A 20,958-nucleotide genomic window follows, 5' to 3' on the forward strand; every position below is an offset into this window, starting at 1 on the left:
GTGTCCCTGCATTCTCTCACTAAAACCTTGCTTCGGCAAACAAGTGGAATGGACTATGACCGGGAACTCTTCCTCATGGACTTAAACAGGTTTATAGAGCTCGGCTCCTTGCTTTTCATCAATCTCTTCTGAATGCTTGGCAAGCTCTTGGAGTACAGCGGCTCGAGATTTCCTATGATGCCAGGAAATTTGTACATGAGGCACTATTCCAAAATTTATTATTTGCTGGAATATTGCCAACCGATCCTTCATTGAACAAGCTCGAATGAGCTAAGATCCTCGTCCTCTTAATGATGAAGTCATAAAAACGAATATGACGTCATTGTGATGTATCAGGTTTGCGATAAATAATTATCTGTGCTAATGCCCGGCTTGATTCCCGCAAACAAAATTCAAACAGCTTGCCTAGTTTCGGAGAAAATGGTATAGGCGATTTCCATTAGCGGCGATATTACGACGTCAACTTTTTTTCTCGGAAGAATTTCCAAAATCGGAGATGGTTACTGCCTGCGCGTGGGCTTTCTGCATATACATGGCAAGTTTCACGAAGATCTGATGAGAACTCTGGGTTGTGAAACAAAAAAATGTCAAAAATAGGAATGACGTCATAAAAATTGATATGACGTCATAGTGATGCATCATATGTGCAGTAATTAATCTCTGCTAATGCCCTGTTCGACTCCCACAAACAGAATTCAAAAAGCTTGCCGAGTTTGAGATAATTTTTTTTAGGCGATTTCCATTAGCGGAGATATTTTGACGTCATAACTTTTTTTCTCGGAGGAATTTTCCAAATCGGAGATGGTTACTGTCCGCGCAGGGTATTTTTTTACATATATACGCCAAGTTCCAGGAAGTTTCGATGAAAACTGTAGGCTGTGAAACAAAAAAGTCCACAAGAACAGCAATGTGAGTAAGACTTAGAGATCCTCCACGAGGATCTAAAAATTTACAAATAGTGGAATAAATAAAGTGCAAGATCAAATGGAGCCTTCCTTGGAGCGATGGTTGCGTGGCGATTCAGTTTCTAAAAAAAATGGTTTGCATTCAACTAAAATAGCGAGTAAGGTCATGAGGATAGTAACCCAGAGTTTTCTACATTTAAATATTGGGTGGAATGGAGTAAATGAAGGAGTGGATTTTCACTGAAGCTTTCCTGAACTTTCAATCACTGCCCCAAAACACCATGACCTGTTCTCTTCGAACAGTGACGAGTCCGCTGTGTCCCACATCATGGGAAAAAAAATAATCTATCGAATTTGTCGAGAAGTGTGTTTACCGAGCTGTACGGCACCCTTAAGAAACCATTGGAAAGAGACTTCACCTACAGGAGCTTTCCTTACTCCTAATTGGAAGGTGATGCATCGATCTCCGATTGTTGGTCGCACGGGAGACCAAAATTCCTGTGTTTGAAGACTAATGGTGCAATGGTGGTGTCTTGTGTAAATGTATTGAGAATGAAGTTTACATTTCTTTGTGAAGTTACAACAATACGATTGACTTTTGAAACCTTAATTGTTTATCAGACCCAGTTTGAGCACCTGTACTTAAGAAATGACAAACTTGATTCTCATGTTTTGATGTTTTCATGAACTTCAGGCAAATGGTGGCCTAAGAATTGTTTGTTTTGTTCAAATCTCTTTGTAAAATGGTTTTTATACTTTTATAATAAAAGGACATTAAAAAGTCTCTCTTTGTGTCTCTCTGTCTCACACTCACACAAACTCGTTTTGAAACCCACTCCGATGACCGATGGATAGTGCTGGTATTGGTCGTGTTCAGGCTGCTTTGAGGTCGTGCAAGTGGGGAGGGTGGGGGAGGGAGGACATTGTGTAAATGGAAGAAAGAGGGTACTCTTCAACTTTGAATTTATTTCTTAACTCTTTAACAGGACGATATTATCATCTCATAACTGTGACAAGTGAAGTTCTTCGATGAGACTTGATCGATGTACAAATAAATATGGGTTCCTTCCAGCTGGATTGTAAATCTGTTCCCTGACACTTTATCTGCGACGTCATTGCTGCAGGACTAAAAACTATGTTTCCTTTGTTTGCAGAAAATGTTTCCTTCCAACAAGCTGCGGAAAAGTGCTCGGCGCCTTGCATATACAACGTTACCTTACATCCTGGAGATGAGAAGAAGGTACCTGGTGCAAAGCCTACAGAGTCAGCAGATGATGAACCATCCTACGCTGTAATCAAGTTTCATAGAGGAGTTACAAGATTTGCATAGCGGAAGGAAATCCTACACCCTGAAAAAAGTTGTTTATAATCGAAAAGTAATCCTTTTATATGAGTGAACCGCGTGTGTCTGGGTGAAAACATTCATCTTGTAGTTTTATTAACGCCATTTGATATTACCTCCACCACTGAAGGTGGATGGAGTTTGTGTTTTCACCCCTGTCTGCCCGTTTGTTTGTTTGTCTGTCTGTGAGCAGGATATCTTAAAACATTGTGGAAGGAGTCGGACGAAATTTAGTGAACAGGATGGGTGTTGTGACAAGAAAGAAGTTAATCAATTCTGTTAAACATCTGGATCCGGATCCTGGAATTTTTTACAGTGATTCATCGCCATTGAGTGATGGGGCTAGAGATGACAGATAGCATGACATCTCAAAAAAGTTACAGAAGGATTCGGACGCAACTTGGTGGACAGGCTGGGTGTGTGACAAGGACGAATCGATTCGATTTTGGTGAAGATCCGAATCCGGATCTGGATACGCAAGTTATTTAATTTAAAAGTGATTTTTCACCATTGAGAGATCGGGCTAAAAACGATATAGCATGTTAACTCAAAAAGTTGTGGACGAGCTATGACAAAATCTGGTGGATGAGTTTGTTAGGTGACAAGAACAAGCCGATTCGATTTTTGGTTCAGGTCCGGATACAGATCGGGCCTATCATTGGGATACAAAACATAAACTGTTCGGACTGGCGGAGGTATGTGCTCGACCGGGTGCTGTTCCAGTAAAAAAAAAAGAAAATCTAATGAAACCTCCACAACATACATAATGCAATAAGTGAGTTCCACAATCAGTACAAATGTATGTACGTTGATGATTATACTTTCAGAAATTAATTAGAACACCCTGAAGGTGTGCTTCCTGAAGTTTCATTTGATTCAAACAAACTTTGGAAAAAACAGAAAACTCGCCAATCCTGGCATTTTCTTCCATTGGGGGGGGGGAGGGGTGGATGCAATTGGATTGTCCGAGCTATATATTTTTCGATGCACATGTATTATATATGCACATAAGCAGTACACATGTATTTGTTTCATGTTCGTTAACCGGGTTATTTTTCTTTTCGGGAGTGATCGAGGCAGCGGGCTGTTGCTTATACACCACCCAAATCAAGGGACAGAAGACAGTGTTGCACACTTGGAACTAGATCACCCATGAGGGGTTTTGAGGGGGATTGAGGATGCTCCATGCCTGGTGTTGGCTTAATGGTTAGGGCGGTGGGCTTGGGATCCTGCTCAGCTGTTGAATTAATACAAGGTGGGGTTAACTTGGCCTGTCATCTTTCTGAGGTCGGCAAAATGAGTGCCAGCATGCTGGTATTCTGTGTCGGAGTGGCGACCCGTCCAGGATTGTGCCCACGAGCCAAGGAGACTGCTTAGGCAGCACCAACGTTCTGTAGAGAGCATGGACCCAATGGATGGATGGATGGAGGATACTCTGCTGTGGTAATAATAATGATAACATGACCCCTGCCCCTCTCACGGTCCACTCCTGTGGGCAGTGGATGCATATTGTAATAATAATGATAATAATAATCATCATCAACCACCATTTATAATCCAGTATAAATCATCAGTTCTGCCAAAGCAGTTGATTGGTTGTTATATATAAATATATTGGCTGCCGGCGTTAGTTTGTGAACGTTAAATATCCCACGGTGTCCTTCATGAAGAGGAGGCGAGTTATTGTCGACACCCGAAACAAATTTTTGGAATAAACTCCCTCACTCTATTCATTCCCATTCTTCCCTCCAGGCCTTCAAAACATCTGTTCACCACCACCTCTTATCGTCCCCCATCCAAATCCTCGATCTTTTCTTCCTCCGATAATCCACCCAAGCCCACCTCCTTCAAATGCCCTGCTTTCCTTCCTGAAAGTCCCTGTAATGTCCATCTTCTATTCCCCATGTTCCCCGTCCCATCCCTCTCCCTTCCACAGATCTCCAAATGTCTCTGTTCCCCACTATTTTGTCCTTCCCACTCCCTCCCCTCCCGTCTCATGCCCCCCTTGATGTGCGTTGTGTGTTTGCTCTCTTACGAGCCTCGACAAGGTATACAATTTTTTTTTTTTTACTCAATTCTGCTTTTAACCTACAGGGGGCACTGCATCAGCAGCACAGCCACACCTCAGTAATGATGCAACCAGCAGGCCAAATTCAGAATTGAATCACAGGCCAATATGCATTCAACTCTCAATATTTTACACATTCACCAAGCAAGGAACTTGTGCACATATTAATTATATCAGGGATGAAAACATCAATTTTTTTTTTATCAATTAACACCAAAAAAAGTATTAATTGAAAACATTATTATTATCATTATGATTAAATTAATCCATTAAAGATATTTATTACACAAATTTTCCGAAATCACTTTAATTTGTGAAGATATCACTTTTGTGTTCTGAAGTTTATATCACGTATTAAATTAATTAATATTTGTTTAACTTGCACTTAACTTTGTTACATTTATCTTCGGTATTATTAAATTGCACAACTTAGTTATCTCTTCATCGCATTAAAGGCTGGAAATATCTGTGAAATCTGGTTTGGTGAATCATTTCTTTGTAATACAATACTCGTTTGATTTTGTTGATAAATTGTGGACAAAAACTGCACATTTGTACAATAAAGGCTTTTGCTGTTCTTATTTTGAAGGCTCCTCGATGTGTGTGTGTTAACTCACTCGATCAAGTGGTTCCAAAAGTTTTCTGTTTTTTGTGTGTTTGCCAAGTTTTGGACAGTCCGCTTGCTAAGCGCATCCCTGGATCGCAGTCCTGAATGTGAGCGAGGGGAGTCGTGTGAAAGTGCCATGTGAGTGTGTCGGTGGGAGTTCCAGTTCGGTACGGTAACTCCGAGACACGAACGTGGACGGAGTGGCCGAACAGATCAGCTGCAGTGGTAGCAAATGCAAAATTACTGAATGCAACAATGGGAAGATAAAAACCGAGCAGGGTCATTATTACATGCTGCCCACTGGGAATCTTTAAATCAGTAGAGTGCACCTGAGCGATTCGGACATGTACAGGTATTTCGAATAAACCTGACAGGTATCCTCAGCTTAATTGTGACTCGACACCATCTTGTTGGGCTTCATGGGAGCAGCACCTATTCTTACCTTCAGCAAGGAGATTCTGCCACTCAGGATCACCGGGACCCGACCTTCCTTCCATCCATCTCAGGTATATCTGCAGGTCCACCTTTTCATCCTTGTACGTTTTACGTTTTCTCTGTAGGTTGAAAATAAATGGACAAGACATTAAAATAAATGCTTGCGACACTAAAAGGAAATGATCAGGACATCAACACAATATGGAAAGGACAAGCAAGAATCTATCGATTTGAGAAAGGTATCGTTCATTTGGAGGGTAGTAGATATGTAGAAAGGTTCAACAGGAGAGGTGGTGGGATTTTTAGAAGATTAGATAAAAGGGGATTGGAAACACATCTATGATGGACAGAATACAAGGATACATATTGTTGGAATGAAAATGCAGGTGAGGGTATGAAATGTATTTTCTTTTTAATATTTTTTTTATTATTTAATTTGATTCTTGGTTTCAAGATGACTTGTCAAATTAATCTTCATTCAGTTCCTGCCAGTCGGGCACGATTTCATCTGCAGTGATATATTGACTCTTTTCACGGACCGTTTCCCGAATCGCACCCGCTTTTCTGTCGCAGCGTGGGTGGCTACAGAAGACACCCACCCAAACCAGAATTTCACCAAAGGGCATCATATACCACCATGTTCCTTAGGATATCAGGAAGCCAGAAATCCATGATGACAAGCTGAAACCGAATTACAATTGGAACTGTGGGCATTAGAACGGAGGTGGTGGATATACAAATCTCCATTAAGTAAAACTTCGCATTCTACAGGATCTTACACCAAGCAATATCGGGGAAGGAAATGTATTTCAATTTTCATACACGATGGTCCTGACAGGGTTCTCCGCAGTAAGTTAGCTTAATTTGTAGCACGAATGGTCTGTCATGACAGTGTTTGGGTGGTGACAATGTCACAGTTACATTGCGCGAGTTCCCCTCAGATTTTACACATCTTGGGATCTTGGGGGTCTGATGGGTTTTTGTGGTTTTAAGGAGCCTTGGGGATTTTGGAGGTCTTCAGGATTTTGCAGGACATAAAGTCATTGGGGGTCACCAATTGTGGCGATGATTCCTTTCAACGTGTTGGTTGATAATGATGGCGTTTAAACCGGGACAAAAGAAATCTCACACATTTAAAATGCAATGACGTGTTGTAAAATGAAGTTGGTGAATGATTAATCCTTGGCGTCATCTATCTCTCCAGCTGTTGATGGTAAAGGAAGGATTTATTGGCGTGAAGCCGCATCAGCCTCAAAAATGGCGTGGAACGCAAAAGGCAGAGTGTTCGTCCGCTGTCGTTGTGCCCGTTTTGCAAAACGAACGAAATTCACATCACTCATTGGTCTTGGTGGTGTAGAACAATAGCGATGATTAAATATTTATGTATTTGAGCGACTCGAAAAAAAATGAGAAAGTCTTGCACAGAAAAGCGCGCTTCACGCTCCTTATGCGTCATGGACGAGCTCTCCGTCTTGACTGTTTCATAACCGCTACGCCAATTGGCTCGCTGAAAGGACTCCAGTGACTGGTTAATAAATGTTCACACGCTTGCTTCCTTACCGCTTAACCGCTACGCCAATTGGCTCGCTGAAAGGACTGCACTGATTGGCTAATAAATGGTTACACGCTTGCTTTCTTACCGCTCTTAGCAAAATGTAAAGAAAAATTAACGAGTTACGACATTTCCATTGCTTGTCATTCTCAGGTTTATACCAAATAATGTCATTATCATGATTAATTAGTTGTGAAATGCATTGTAACACTGTATTTCATAACAAGGCCATTACTGACCATGGAGTTGTGCGAGTGTATCGCAGCACACAAAAGAAAACTTGGATACATGATCGAGGCTCGCGGAAGAGGGAGAGCTGAACGGAAGGGAACAACATGGAAAGGGGAAAAAATCCAACAGCAGAGTGAGAATGAGATCAAGGGGATGGGGGGGGGGTTGATCCGGATCGAGACACAAGAATATTTTAAGTGCTTCTTTACGATTGAAAGATGTACAGCACAATTTTTCAAAAAGTTGTGGACGAGTTATGACAAAACTATGTGGATGAGTTGGTTCGGTGACAAGAACAAGCCGATTCCATTTTGGTGAAGGTCCAGATTCAGATCCGACCAATCAGTGGGAAACAAAATTTAACCTGTTCAGCCTGGGAGAGGAGGTATGCACTCGACCTAGTGCTGTTTGAGTTACCTTCGCCCACCCAAGGTGGAAGGAGTTATCTTTCAACCCCTGTTTGTTTGTTTGTCTGCAGCTTGTGGATGGATTCAGACAAAACTTGGTAGACACGTTAAGTGTGCGACAAGGACGAATTGATTCAAATTTGGTGAAGATTCGGATCTGGATCTGATAATTACCTCACCTGGAACGTAGTTCGGGGGAACTTATGGGATGGCGCTTCGTCCGTCAGTCCGTCAGTCAGTCAGTCCACAAATACTTGCAACTTCACTGGAACTACACACATTAATTTGATGAAACTTGACCACAACCTTCCCCACCCATGACGTAGCAAAGTTTGTTCACGGCAATGAAAAAGATCAGGGTCTACGGAGGGAGTTTACGGGGGGGGGGGGGTTGCCCCCTAAAATATGTATATGCTTTCTTCTCCAAAACTGCACACACAATTTCGATGAAACTTCACCACAACCGTCATCACCTGTGATGTACCAAAGTTTGTTCATGCAACAAAATGAAGTAGAAGGGTACTCGGTAGAGTGCATACCTCTGCCCTGTAACGCCTGATCCACGAGAACATTTCTGGCCCAATACATTTTTGAAACATCATGATATATATCACTTTTGAGCCCAATCTCTCAATAGCGAAGAATCACTTCAAAAATTCTCGTAGTCGGATCCGGATCCAGATCTTTACCAAAATTAAACCATTTCTTCCTTGTCACACACCCAACATGTCCACCAAGTTTCATCCGATGACGTCTGAAACTTGTTGAGACATCATGTTATATATATCCTTTTTGGCCCTGTCTCTCAATGGTGAACAATCACTTAAAAATTCCAGTAGTCGGATCCGGATCTTCACTAAAATCTAAATAGTTCGTCGTCGCACATCGAAACTGTCCACAAAATTTCATCCGGATCCGTCCACAACTTTGAGATATCTTGTACACAGATAAACAGAAGAACACAGACAGACAGAAAGGGGTGAAAACATAATCTCGTCACCTTCTGTGTCGGAGGTAATTAAAGGTCTTCAGGGGTCTATAGGGAGGGGGTTGCTTTCTTCTGAAAACACACACACACAATTCAATGAAACTTGACTCCAACCTTTATCACCCATGATGTACCAAAGTTTGTTCACGGCATTAAAAAAAAAGTTTACTTTTTTCTCTTCCTTTCATATTTTGTGGTCCATCCATGCCTCGCAGTTGTTCCCTGGTCGTCTTATCCAGCCGCAACCTGGTGAGCACCCAAGGGTATTGTCCCAATGTTTCAAGTGATTCTTCACCATTGAGAGATCAGGCAAAACCGATGTTGAGCACAATATCTCAAAAAGTTGTGGATGGATTCGTATGAAACTTCGTGAACAGGTTTGGTGTGTGTGACAAGGACAACTTGATTCAATTTTGGTGAAGATCCAAATCCGAATACGAGAAATTAAAAATTTTTTTTAATTTATTCTTCACCATTGAGAGATGGGGCCAAAAACTATATGTAGCATGAAATATCAAAAAAAAACTTATTTGGCCCGATATGTTCTACTGGATCAGGCATTGGGTGGCATAGCTACACAATCTACCGAGTGCCCCTCCCGTTTTCAGTGTATTCATCTGAGCCAATAAAATATTTTAACAGTCACGGTAACCAACACCAGCACAGATGCGAAGTGCTCTCTTTTGCATAGGATTAGAATTGCATTTCGAATTTGCCCAAATCAAATTAGAATATATGTGTGGTAGTACGACAGAATTATATAATGATTAAAAAAAATTAAGAGCCAATTATGTTTCCTGATTCTGCATGAGATTGAAGCAGATCATGTATACATATATGCAGATATAACAGCCAAACATACTCGTGACGTTCTTTCAACAATGGAAATCAAATATTGTTCAGAAAGTTCTTCCCAACACTGTTGTAGAAGTTCCCAGAAATGTGTTGCACTTGTAGGTTGCTTTGCTTTTACCCTTCTGTCCAGTTCATCCCAAACCAGCTCGATGGGGTTTAAGTCTGGAGACTGTGCTGGCCATTCTATGATTTGAAGCCTACCGTCTTGTTCTTTTCTTCTAAGGTAGTTCTGACATAGCCTGGAGGTATGTTTGGGTCGTTTTCATGCTACAGGATGAACCCCTGACCAACTCGGTGTAGACCAGAGGGTATTGCATGGCACTGCAAAATGCTGCGGTCGCCTTTTTGGTTCAGGGTGACAGTCACTCTGCAAGTCGCCGACTCTGGATCCAGCAAAAGAGCCCCAGATCATCACGCTTCCTCCTCCATGTTTGACAGTTGGTGTCACACACTGAGGAACCATCCTTTCGCCGATTCGACGGCATACAAAAACCCTGCGTAATGAACCGAAGATTTCAAATTTTGATTCATCGGTCCACAAGACTTTCTTCCAGTTCTCAGTAGTCCACTGGTGGTGCTTCATGGCCCATGCAAGCCTCTTTTTCTTATTTTGCCATCTTTGCAATGGCTTTCTTACTGCCATTCGACCTGTCAAACCTGCAGCTCAGTCTTCTCTTCACAGTTGAAACTGAGACTTCCTTACTTCGACCAGTGTTAAGCTGTGCTTCAAGCTGCTGTCCTGTGATCCGCCTATCACGCAAGCTGTTGACTCTCAGAAACTTGTCTTCTGATTGTGTTGTGGCTTTGGGTCTGCCAGACCTCTTCCTGTCAGAGTTTCATCCAGTTTCCAAGTGCCTTTTGATGGTGTAGGAAACTGTACTGACTAACACCTTGGATACTTTGCAATTTCTCTGAAGGAAAAACCAACACTTTTAAGGGTTATAATGGTCTGTCTGTCCTTTTTTATTTTTTGGAATACCTTGTCGAGGCTCGTGTGAGAGCTAACACACAACGCACAGCAAGGGGGGGGGGCATGAGACAAGAGGGGTGGGAGTGCGAAGGACAAAACAGTGGGGAACAGAGACAGGAGATCTGTGGAAGGGAGAGGGATGAGGCGGAAAACATGGGGATACAAGATGGACATTACAGGGAATTTCAGGAAGGAGCTGGGCTTGGGTGGATTATCGGGGGTAGGAAAGATCGAGGATTTGGATGGGGGATGATAAGAGGTGGTGGTGAATAGCTATTTTGAAGGCCTGGAGGGAAGAATGGGATTGAATAGAGTGAGAGAGTTTATTCCAAAAGCAGGAAAAAAGAGGAATGAAAGAGTGAAGGTGAGCAGTGATTCGTGACTTTGGTAGTTTTACCAGAAGGGGGTTGTTGGCAGACCTTGAGCACCCTGCGGAAATGTGGTGGGGACAAATCGCACAGAGAGAGCAGGGGAGAGGGCGAGGCTGGAGAGGAGACGGTAGAAGACAGAAAGACCAACGACCAATCTGCGGTGATTGAGTGAGAAGTCCAAAGACTCAGCCTCATTGTGGGAGATGCCAATGATCCGAAATGCCTTGTTTCCACAGCGTGAAGCCGAGAAAGGTGGGAGGCAGAAGCACCAGCCCAGAGGGGAGAGCAGTATGTTCTCCTGGATCACTTCAAAAATTCAAAATAAAAATAAAAATACTCTATCAGGCTGTGGATGAAAGCTTTGTAAGTGGTTAGTAGTTCAGGTGGGCCAAGGAAGGACTTTGCACGACGGAGGATTCCCAGTCGGCGACTGGCTTTGGATGCGAGGTTTGAAATATGGCTTTCCCAGTAAAGGTCATGGCAGATAGTAAGACCCAGAAGCTTCAAAGAAATGACTTCTGGAGGATTGTTAAGAAAGTGGATGGGACGGGGTTCTAAATGGTCCTTTCGGAGAGACATAGAGTGAGAGATTTGTCCGAATTGAAAGACATGTTCCATGTGTTGGACCAGTTTGTGATTTTATACAGATCTACAGTGAGTGAAGAAGCTGCTGCTTGTCAGTCTGAGGGATGACCGATGGTACGGCAGAGGGTGGAGTCATCAGCAAAGAGATAAAGAGGATTTTCCAGAGAGTCGGAGAGATCATTGATGAAAACCAGAAAAAGAACAGGGCCCAGAACACTACCTTGAGGAACTCCAGCCTGGACAGGAAGAGGGGATGATAGAACTCCATTTAGGGCCACACGTTGACTGCAACAGGAGAGGAAGTCTGCGAGCCATGAGTGGAGATGGCCTTGGAGACCATACGAAGGGAGTTTGGTGAGCAGGGCAGGGTGCCAGTCCATGTCAAAAGCACAGGATATGCCCAGGGATACGACTCGGATTTCATGTCTGGGATTGAGGACCTCCATCCATTGTTGGGAGACCAGAAGCAGCATATCCAGGATAGAGTGACCTGGTCTGAAACCACATTGACTAGCGATACCCGTGCACATGCACGGGATAGCAGTTCAACATAGCTGGTAGCAGACGACAGACCGTACACGGGGAATGACAAAAATACGCATTGTGCAAAATGCAAGTGGTACTATGGAACGCCAAGACTTCCCAAACATTTCGGCATGTCCGCTAAGTGCCACAGCAATTTCATTGGGATTGTGTGACGGCGAGCCGAGTTTTTAGTGTGCAAGCTTGTTATTATAATAGAGATGATCGGAAATGAAGCCATTGGAGAAGAGGAAGGATTTAATGTCTGAAGCGATGATGGATTCCATAACCTTGCTGATGATTGGGAGAAGGCTGATTGGTCTGTAGTTGTAGGGATTTGTTTTTGCACCTTTTTTATGCAGGGCAGTAATGTTTGCTGATTTCCAAGCAGATGGCAGATTACCTTGAGCAAATGGGAGGGTGAATAGCACAGAGAGAGGGTGAGCAAGAGCAGAAGAACAGGTTTTTAGGACACGTGGGCTGATGCCGTCTGGATCTGTTGCAGAATCTGAGTCGAGGTTTGACAGCAAGCTCTCCACCTTGTTAGGAGAAAAGGACACAGAGTCCAGGGACAGTTGGGTGCGACTGGGTAAGGTGGGTAGAGAAAGCGATGGGTTTTGGACACAAGATTTAGCTGCAAACACCGAGTTTAGGCATTCAGCTTTTTCACGTGCGGCATCAGCAGTACGGCCATTTGAGGTAAGGGAGGGATGGAGGGGGAACATACACCAGAAACAGATTTGATTAGACGCCACCAGGATTTTGAGGAGGGAGAGAGAGGTTTGAGAGTTCAGACTTGAGCTTCGAAAGATGTTGTTTTCTGGCTCTCCTGAGGGTTGTTACACACTTGTTCCGAGCTTTATGGAAGGAACAGAGATTACCCTCAGTTGGGTTTGCTTTCCATGATATGAGGCAAAGGCAAGTTGTTTCAGGACAACTGCCTCACCACAAGCTTCAGTGAACCAAGGGCGGGAGGAAGGGTAGGCCAACTGAAGACGAGAGGGGATAAATCTGTGCATGAGGGAGAGCAAGTTTCTTTGAAAGAATTCCCAGGATGAGTTGATGTTGGAGAAAGTAGAGATAGGAGACCAGTCTAAGTTTGATGGCTGCTTGGAGACCCTGCCAGTCGGCTTGAGTGAAATGGCAGACTCGACGGCGGCGAGGTGGTTCTCTGATAATAGCCAGAGAGATGTCCGCTTTGACAAGGACATGGTCAGAAGAGCCGATTGGAGCAGAACAAGAGCAGCAGATATTGTCAGGGAAATTTGTCAAAATCAGATCCAGAAGAGATGGAGTACCATTGGTTGAGATCCGGGTCGGGAAGTTAACCGATTGAGTCAGTCCCAATGAGTCACAGAAAGCTTTTGCTGAAGTGCCATGACAGGTGAGAGAGGTACCCACACCGAGCCAACTGGCATGATGACAATTGAAGTTGCCACATAAGAGGAATTGAGAGTTTGGATGAGAAGATAGAAGATGGTCCATGTTTTCGGATAGTGAGGTGTAGATGGAGTCATCACTGTTAGGTGGACAGTACAGTACACATATAAACATAAGGTGGGAGTGGAAGGGAAGCCGTAGCCAGAGGTATTCCTGGGGGTGTGGCAGAGTGAGGGCAGTGCATGGAGAGTGAGGAATAGAGCAACTCCTCCACCAGGGTGAGGCTCAGGTCTGTCAAACTGGAGGAGGGAATAACCAGGGAGAGATACTTGGGAGTCAGACATGTCTTGGGGGAGGAAAGTTTCTGTGAAGTAGATTATGTCTGGTTTGTCAGTGGCAACCTGTATGGAAAGATCTGACCGAAGGCCCCGGATATTTGAGGTCCACACTGTTAATGAAGAGGGAGGGGAGGAGGCTTTGGGTGCAGGGGGTGGGGGAGGACAAGGGACGAGGGGGGACGAGGGGGCAGGTAGGACAAGGGACGAGGGGGTAGGTAAGGATGGTTGTTGAAAGAGTGTGGGGGATTGCAGAATAGCTAGGGGAGGGGGCTAAATGAGGAGAAAAGGCTCTGTGGTACTGGGGGAGAGGGGGACAAGAGAGGGGGAAGAAGGCAGTTGAGGATTTGAGGAAGTGGAGTGAATAGATGGAGGTAAGAGGGCAGTGGAAGGAGGCAGCTTTGTGGATGAGAGGGGGGGCAACTTTGAGAAGGATGAGTGACGGGGATGAATGGTGGGAGAAAGGCAAGGGGGGAGTTTTTGAGAGAGGTGAGAGGGAGGCTTGGAGGGAGAAGAGTGGGATGGTTGCTTTTGGGAGTGAGGGGTGAGAGGAGTGAGTTGGCACTGAAATTGGAAAAAAAAAAAAGAATGGTTGATGGAACGTGAACATTCATAGCAAACTGGGGTTTTAAAAAGTTTTAGGTCAGAGATGCGATTTAACACATTTCTTCATGGATGCAATGAAGACGAATTCAGAGAATGGAGAGAAGAAACGCTGTAACAGTTGGATTTTTTGACAAGGTATGAATGAAAGGTCGAAATGAGAGCAGTCTGTTAAAAAATAAGAAGAGTAGTGCATTATGAAACAGTAAAGAGTACCACACATGTGAAAGAGGAAGATGAAGCATTATAAGAGACCGTTTTTATTATTATTATTGTTTGAGAGAGTTTTCATCAGATTATTTTCATGGAATTGTTGTTGAAAAAGATCGTGAGGTGAATGGTGAAATTGGATCGATAAACGGAGGGGGTCTAAACAGATCATGTGGTTATGGGAGAAGCACTTGGCTCTGGGAGGTGTATAGTCAAAAGTGAAATTTTTTTTAAATAAGGATTGCATAACATTTGGAGAAGGGAAGGTTGAAGTAAAATCGTGGAGAGGAGAGAGAGGGGAGAGAGAGAGGGGGGAGAGAGAGAGAGGGGAGAGGGGAGAGAGATTTTGACTTTTGTATCTTTTTATTATAAAAAATAGAAAAGAAAGCCCCCAAATGGGAGTTACATTTTCATTTCAGAGAAAGAAAGAAAACCAAGAAACAACTTCTGAAGAAGGGAAAGGATGAATCGGGTGGATTATATACAAAACATTTCACAAAAGGACAAACATTCCTCTCGGACTTTGCAAATAACTTTTTATACACCATTTTGATTCGAACTGTGGTAATCTTCCCGTTACTGAAAAGAAAGCAAAATCCAATTTAACACGACTTATTACAAGGTTTTGGAACAAAAACAAAGCAACTCATCATTCAGTCCAACACCATCAAGTTTTCTTTTCCTTGACTTATACAGTGCCATCTTTGCCTGAGCAAGCAGGAAATTGGCTAACACAGCATTGGAATATTTGTGTGGGATATCCAATCCGTAGATTAACACACAAGTGTTAAAAATCAAACCAAACCTCACAAAACAATTCCGAAGTAAGATAAATAAAGGTGCCAACCGTTGGCATTCAACATAGATGTGAAAAAGGTTTTCAGATGTCTTACAAAAGGGACATTCATCTACAAAGAGATTTGAAAAACAGTGTAACAACTGATTAGAAGGGAGGATCCAGTGTACTAGTCTCCATTGGAGGTCGCCATGTCATGGTGGTACAGGAGGGTGATAAAAACCTTTCCAGTTAGGAAAATAAGGGGAAGAACAAGGTAAAAGGTCTCTCCATCGAACCTTCTGCTGTGTTATTTGCCGTTGCAAAATAAATTTTACACAACCCAAATAAAGGTCTTTTTGTTTGGGAAGGCCATTGAAGCCCACGTTAAAAGGGGGACAAGTAAGAGGGCTGGCAAGAGAAAAAGCACATACGAGTTCAGGAAAGGTAGAGAGAGAAGGTATTCGATGTGCATTTTGTTCATTGCTTTGGTGATCCTGCTCCCAAGCAGGTGCGAGCCGTGTGCATGTCCAAAGCACACTACATAATATGCGTGCCACGATTCGAGAGGATTGCACACCGACCAGGCTTGCCAATGCATCAGCTCCGATCCAGCTGCCGTTTGGGCTGAGAAGATCTGCGACAGATTCAACGCCCTTGTCGGTAAAGCGTTGAATAAAACACCTATCAGCAGGCATATCATGGAAAAGGAGTTGTAGAACAAAGTTTCTTCCAGAAACATCTGTTTCGTGCAAGAATGTGTAGCTCTTGTTATTGTCAGAGCTTCAACTCATTTAGCATGCTCTGATAGAAACCAGAGAGGGGGGATGTGTCGATTTTGGAAAGGTCCATCAGGAAAAGAGAGTGGTCATAGCCGAGCCTCCCAGCCTGTTGCAAAAGGTGACGAGCGACATTGACCCATGGTGGAGATGGTCGCATGTATTGCATGCGAAGAGCAACCGATAGTCGAAAGGCCATTAGCCGGCTCTTTATGTCGACCAGGCCTTGTCCTCCATCGGTCAGTCGTAAACTGAGGACCCCAGGTCGCAGCCAGTGTTTTCCGTCCCAGAAAAAGGACACAAAGCACTTCTGGAGCTGTTGAAGCAACACCGCTGGAGGATGCAGCACGAAGAGCCTGTGCCATAAGGTGGAGGCCACCAGTGTGTTGATGACCATGACCCTTCCACGATATGACAGTTGTGTGATCAGACCTTTCCATTTTTTGCAGTTTACCCTCAACAAACTCAAGCAGACCAGCCCAATTTTTTGCTAATGTGGTATTATTACCTAAGAACACTCCAAGGTATTTCACACCATCATTGGCCCATGACAGTGGAGCAGGAAGTCTTGGTGCCAAGTAGCACAACGGACCGAGCCAAAGGGCGCTCGTTTTGTTCCAATTTACTTTGGCTGAAGAAGCCTTTTCAAATAACGACAAACAATAACGAACGATGTTAACGTCATCGATATCTTGTACGAATACACACACGTCATCGGCGTATGCCAGTACCTTGATGGGCCGTTCAAGCTGGGACAAACTAACCCCTGTTAGTCTACAGCACAAAGAAACCAGTAGGGGTTCGATGGAGAGAGCATAAAGCAATCCGGAAAGAGGGCAACCTTGTCTAATTCCCCTGTTAATAGACAAAGGTGCAACAAGTTCATTGTTTATCTTAAGCACACTATAAATATTATTGTATAGTATTTTAATACAAGAGATTAAAGTTGAACCAAGTCCAAACCGCTCAAGTACTTCGAAAAGGTACCGATGGTCAACACGGTCAAAGGCTTTCTCCTGATCAAGAAGAAGAAGTCCGAAATCTTTAGGGCTTTCCATGCACAGTTCAATGATGTCTCTCACAAGGGAGATGTTGTCAGAGATGGAACGTTTTGGGACACAGTAACATTGGTCTTCTTTCAACAACGAGGATAAATAAGGAGCAAGTCGCGATGCCAGGGCTTTCGAAAATATCTTGTAGTCCATACATAACAGGGAGATAGGACACCAATTTTCAATTCTCAGCATGTCTCCCTTTTTTGGGATGAGGGTAAGAAAAGCTCGTCGGCAACTATGAGGTAGCCCTCCAAGCTGGCAGCTTGCGTTCAAGGTGTTAATTAGTTCTGGACCCAATAAGTGCCAAAACTTCTTGTAAAATTCAGTTGCAAGTCCATCCAATCCAGGTGCTTTCCCAATGGCAAGGCCATGCAGGGCAGTGCCAAGTTCATCCAAAGTAATGGGTCTTTCCAGTTGGGAACGCCCATCTGGACACAACACTGGCAGGCCTACAGAGATCGAGGCGACACCGACTGGATTTATTTGTTCCATTGAATATATTTTCGAAAAGTATTCCTTCACGAAAAGTTTGATTTCTGATTGTGTAAAGGTAATGGATGAATCTGCTAATCGCAGCTGAGAAAGCTGCTGACTGGGAAGACATTTCTGTAAAAAAAAAAGAAGTACTTGGTTGGTATGTCTGCCTCATTCAGGTGTCGCACCCTCATCCGAACTAAGGCACCATATGTGCATTCCTCTCGGTTAAGGTTTTTTGTATGTGACTATTATTTTGTCCAATGACCCGTTGGAGTTGTAAAATCTCTAACTAATATTTTTTTTAACTTCAAGGTCAGCCTTTGTTGGGAAAGAGTGATGCTGTTGACAAAACCCTTTAATTTGGGTTTTTACTAAATTCCAAAATATCAGCGGGTTAACGGAACAGCTTAACTTCTGTTCTAGGAGAGCCGTCCAGAAGGCTTCAAAGGCCTGAATGTAGTTGAGGTTTTCTAGTAAACTGTTATTGAATTTCCAATGAGAGCTCCCTGGACGTGGTTTAGAGAGTGGAATAAAGACTCGAGCTTGGGAATGGTCAGAGAAACCAGAAGGCACGATATCGGATTTATAAACTCCATGTAATAGATGAGAATTTACATAGATGCGATCAAGCCTCGCAAGCGAGATGTGGTTGTTTAAACAACGACACCATGTACAAGACCGATCAGAAGGGTGCTGCATGTGCCAAATCTCATGAAGATTATATTTCGCAATGATGTTTGCAAAATGTTTTGTGGTACATGGTTGGGGTTCTGGCCCGTTCCGGTCAAATGAAGCATTAACAGTACAGTTAAAATCACCACCAATAATTAGACAAGTCTGCAAATCCAGTGTTTGCAGGAATTTTCTCAGTTCGGCAAAAAAGGAGATCCGCTCGTCATTTTTGCTTGGAGCGTACACATTGAGAATTGTGAACTTGACCTGATTGATAGAGAAGGTCACAGAGGCAAGGTGTCCATCAATAATACTCATAAATTTAAGGCAGGAGAGATGGAAATGTTTCGCGAAGCCAAACATGATGCCTGCCTTCGACGTGGAGTTGTTACTGAAGAGACATTCCTTGTCCATAAACAGTTGCCACTGAGCCTGAACGGATCGGACGGCATGGGTCTCTTGTAACAAAGCCGTGTCAAGACCGTTGACCTCTACCAGCTGTTTAATTTGGATCTTGCGGAGCGGACTCCCACCACCAGAAACATTTATTGTTCCAATCTTGAAACTGGCCATGAGGAAAAATAATAGCTTCGAAGAATAAGATCAGAAGTGGGATAATTGATTAGAATCCCTTTTCGCCTTGGCAATCAATTTTTTTAAGCGGTGACAGTGTGTCTGGTGGAAACCGAATAAGTCAGGCTTACGTACGATAGCCTGAACACACTCAAGGAAGGACGGTAGATCTGGAAAGTATTCCGTCAGGTTTATATTGCGTTTCCTGTATGTATTTTGTAAGAAGAGTCTTATTTGTTCATGGGGGGGGGGGTAGGACTTTAACTGGTGAGCTTCTCCAGTTTCCACCTGACTGTTCCTGTTTGCTTCCTCCAGGTCAGATTCGTCAGAGTCGGTTTTAGTTTCCGAGTCGCACAAGCTTGTACTGTCCTGCATATCGATACTGTCGTCAGTATTGATACACGGATCTGTACTGGTTACGTCTATGTGCTCTTCCATTGTGGGAACATCTCCTGGTGAAGTAACAGAAATAACCGGTGGGGAGGGGGGGGGTTGATGAAACGGAAACACAATCAGTGGATGTAGTGATATCGCTTCCCTCGACCGTAACGGTTTTATCGACCTCCAACGGCGTGGAGGTATTCAGTACTTTGGGGGGGGGTGGGGGGAGGTCTCTCGTAAAACATCCATTTTAACATTTCCTGCGTTTCCAGTTTCACCACGTGATGGACTGGGAGCAGTAACAGGGTTAACATTCGCTTCACTATTTCCTGCTGACAAGGATTCAGGGTTAACATTTACCAACGTGACAGCAGGTTCATCACTCGTGGTCTGTGTATCACCGTCAATGGACTTTCCAATAGGAGAGTTTTTAACGAGTGAAACAGTTTCATTTACTGCGATAACGGGTAAAGCGGTCTCTGTAAGGGAGACGTCAATGTCCTCACCGGCAAGTAGGGTAAACTTGTTGGCCGTAGGTACCGGGGTCCGGGTCCATTCCGTAGGTACCGGGTCCGTTCCAGGTCCATTCCGGGTAGGCCTTGTCGAGTGGCGTCAGTCACAACTACGCGAACATTGCCGACAGATTCCTCGTTTGTAAATGCTCCTTTCTTCTGGGTTAAACGACCATCAGGTAAAGTCTTTCTCTTCCTTGATGAGACGACGGTGAAACCATCACAAACATTCGTTTTGCTGTTTAGACGATCGGACTGAGAGGACTGGGCCTTGTTACCGGACACGGGATTCGCTTCCTTCACCGTCGAGGAAGAAGAAGAAGACGTATCCTTGTTGACGAGGTTTGTTTCATCGATCGACGAGGTCGCCTTTCGGCAAGAACATTTCAAGTGTCCGAAATTACCACATTCGAAACACTTCAGGGTGTCAGTGGTTACGTAGACTTGGTAATCATGATTATCAATTTTGAGTTTTAAAACGATGTTCAAGGTTCTTTCAGCGTTAGAGGGAGGAAGCACCACATAAGCTTGTCTACGAAAAGACATCACATGCTTCGTCCGATCGTCCTGGCGACGTTAAGGTAACATGGTGATCTGAGAAACCACAGAACCATAACGAGATAGTTCGGAGATGAGCGTCTGATTCTTCAGGAAAGGAGGAGAGTTCGAGATAATGAACTTCACGGCCGGAGTGTCGAGAGGGGAGACGAGCACGAAATGTCCATCGTCTGTTGATAGTCCGGTCGATACGATTTCGTGAACCAGTTCTGTCTCAGACACGAAGATTACCACACGTTTGCTCATTCGCGAGGGGCACGAACTTTGTCAGTACCGACTATGTTTCCTGTAGCGATAACGAGATCCTCGACGCTGACGTCGTCGGGTGCGACACAGACGACGCCATGTTTTCGTGTTAATGGAGGGGGAGGAGGGGTGATTGCTCTCGTGCAGTAATTAAATACCCGAGACAGGTTTCCAAAGGAAATAAACACAGCTACAGTGAGGAAAAAAACGATCAGTTGAAGGCCCGGGATGGGTCGCCAACTAAAAGTTATCCACAAGAAGCCGTGGGCTCTTTCTCTCTCTATCTCAGGGAAAAAGGTATGCGAGGAGAAATCAGGGGGGGTAGGGGGGGAGGGAGGGGATGGGTAGGGGGGATAGGGGGAGGGAGGGGATGGGTAGGGGGATAGGGGGGAGAGAGGGGATGGGTAGGGGGGATAGGGAGGGGGGATAGGGGGGAGGGAGGGGATGGGTAGGGGGGGATGGGTAGGGAAGCGATGGGTAGGGAGGGAAGGGGAGGAGATGAATCGAAGGGAAAACCGTGAAATAACAAGGACAGATGGGCTGGGTTGGGTGACGATGGCGCGA

General features: G+C 44.1%; 2 protein-coding genes across 5 annotated transcripts in view; one reads left to right on the forward strand and one right to left on the reverse strand.

Annotated features, from left to right (window-relative positions):
* Positions 1-4,896, forward strand: part of LOC147031019 (uncharacterized) — a 97,594-nt gene extending 92,698 nt beyond the window's left edge. For all 4 annotated transcript variants that reach the window (XM_085875684.1, XM_085875687.1, XM_085875688.1 and 1 more), the window contains one exon: positions 2,060-4,896. In XM_085875684.1, coding sequence (XP_085731810.1) covers positions 2,060-2,235 — 176 coding nt within the window. In that variant the 3' untranslated portion in view covers positions 2,236-4,896. The remainder of the gene's footprint in view (positions 1-2,059) is intronic.
* LOC147031020 (uncharacterized) overlaps positions 1-20,643 on the reverse strand; it is a 73,874-nt gene extending 53,231 nt beyond the window's left edge. The window contains exons 1-2 of the mRNA XM_085875702.1: positions 19,585-20,643; positions 5,365-5,476 (exon numbers count right to left, since the gene is read on the reverse strand). Of these exons, the coding sequence (XP_085731828.1) occupies positions 5,365-5,476; positions 19,585-20,136 (664 nt within the window). The 5' untranslated portion in view covers positions 20,137-20,643. The remainder of the gene's footprint in view (positions 1-5,364; positions 5,477-19,584) is intronic.
* Positions 20,644-20,958: the final 315 nt, after the last annotated feature.

This window comes from Eptatretus burgeri, chromosome 3, assembly GCF_056783735.1.
Source record: "Eptatretus burgeri isolate ZD-2024b chromosome 3, Ebu_testis_v1, whole genome shotgun sequence".
Classification (NCBI taxonomy): Eukaryota; Metazoa; Chordata; class Myxini; order Myxiniformes; family Myxinidae; genus Eptatretus; species Eptatretus burgeri.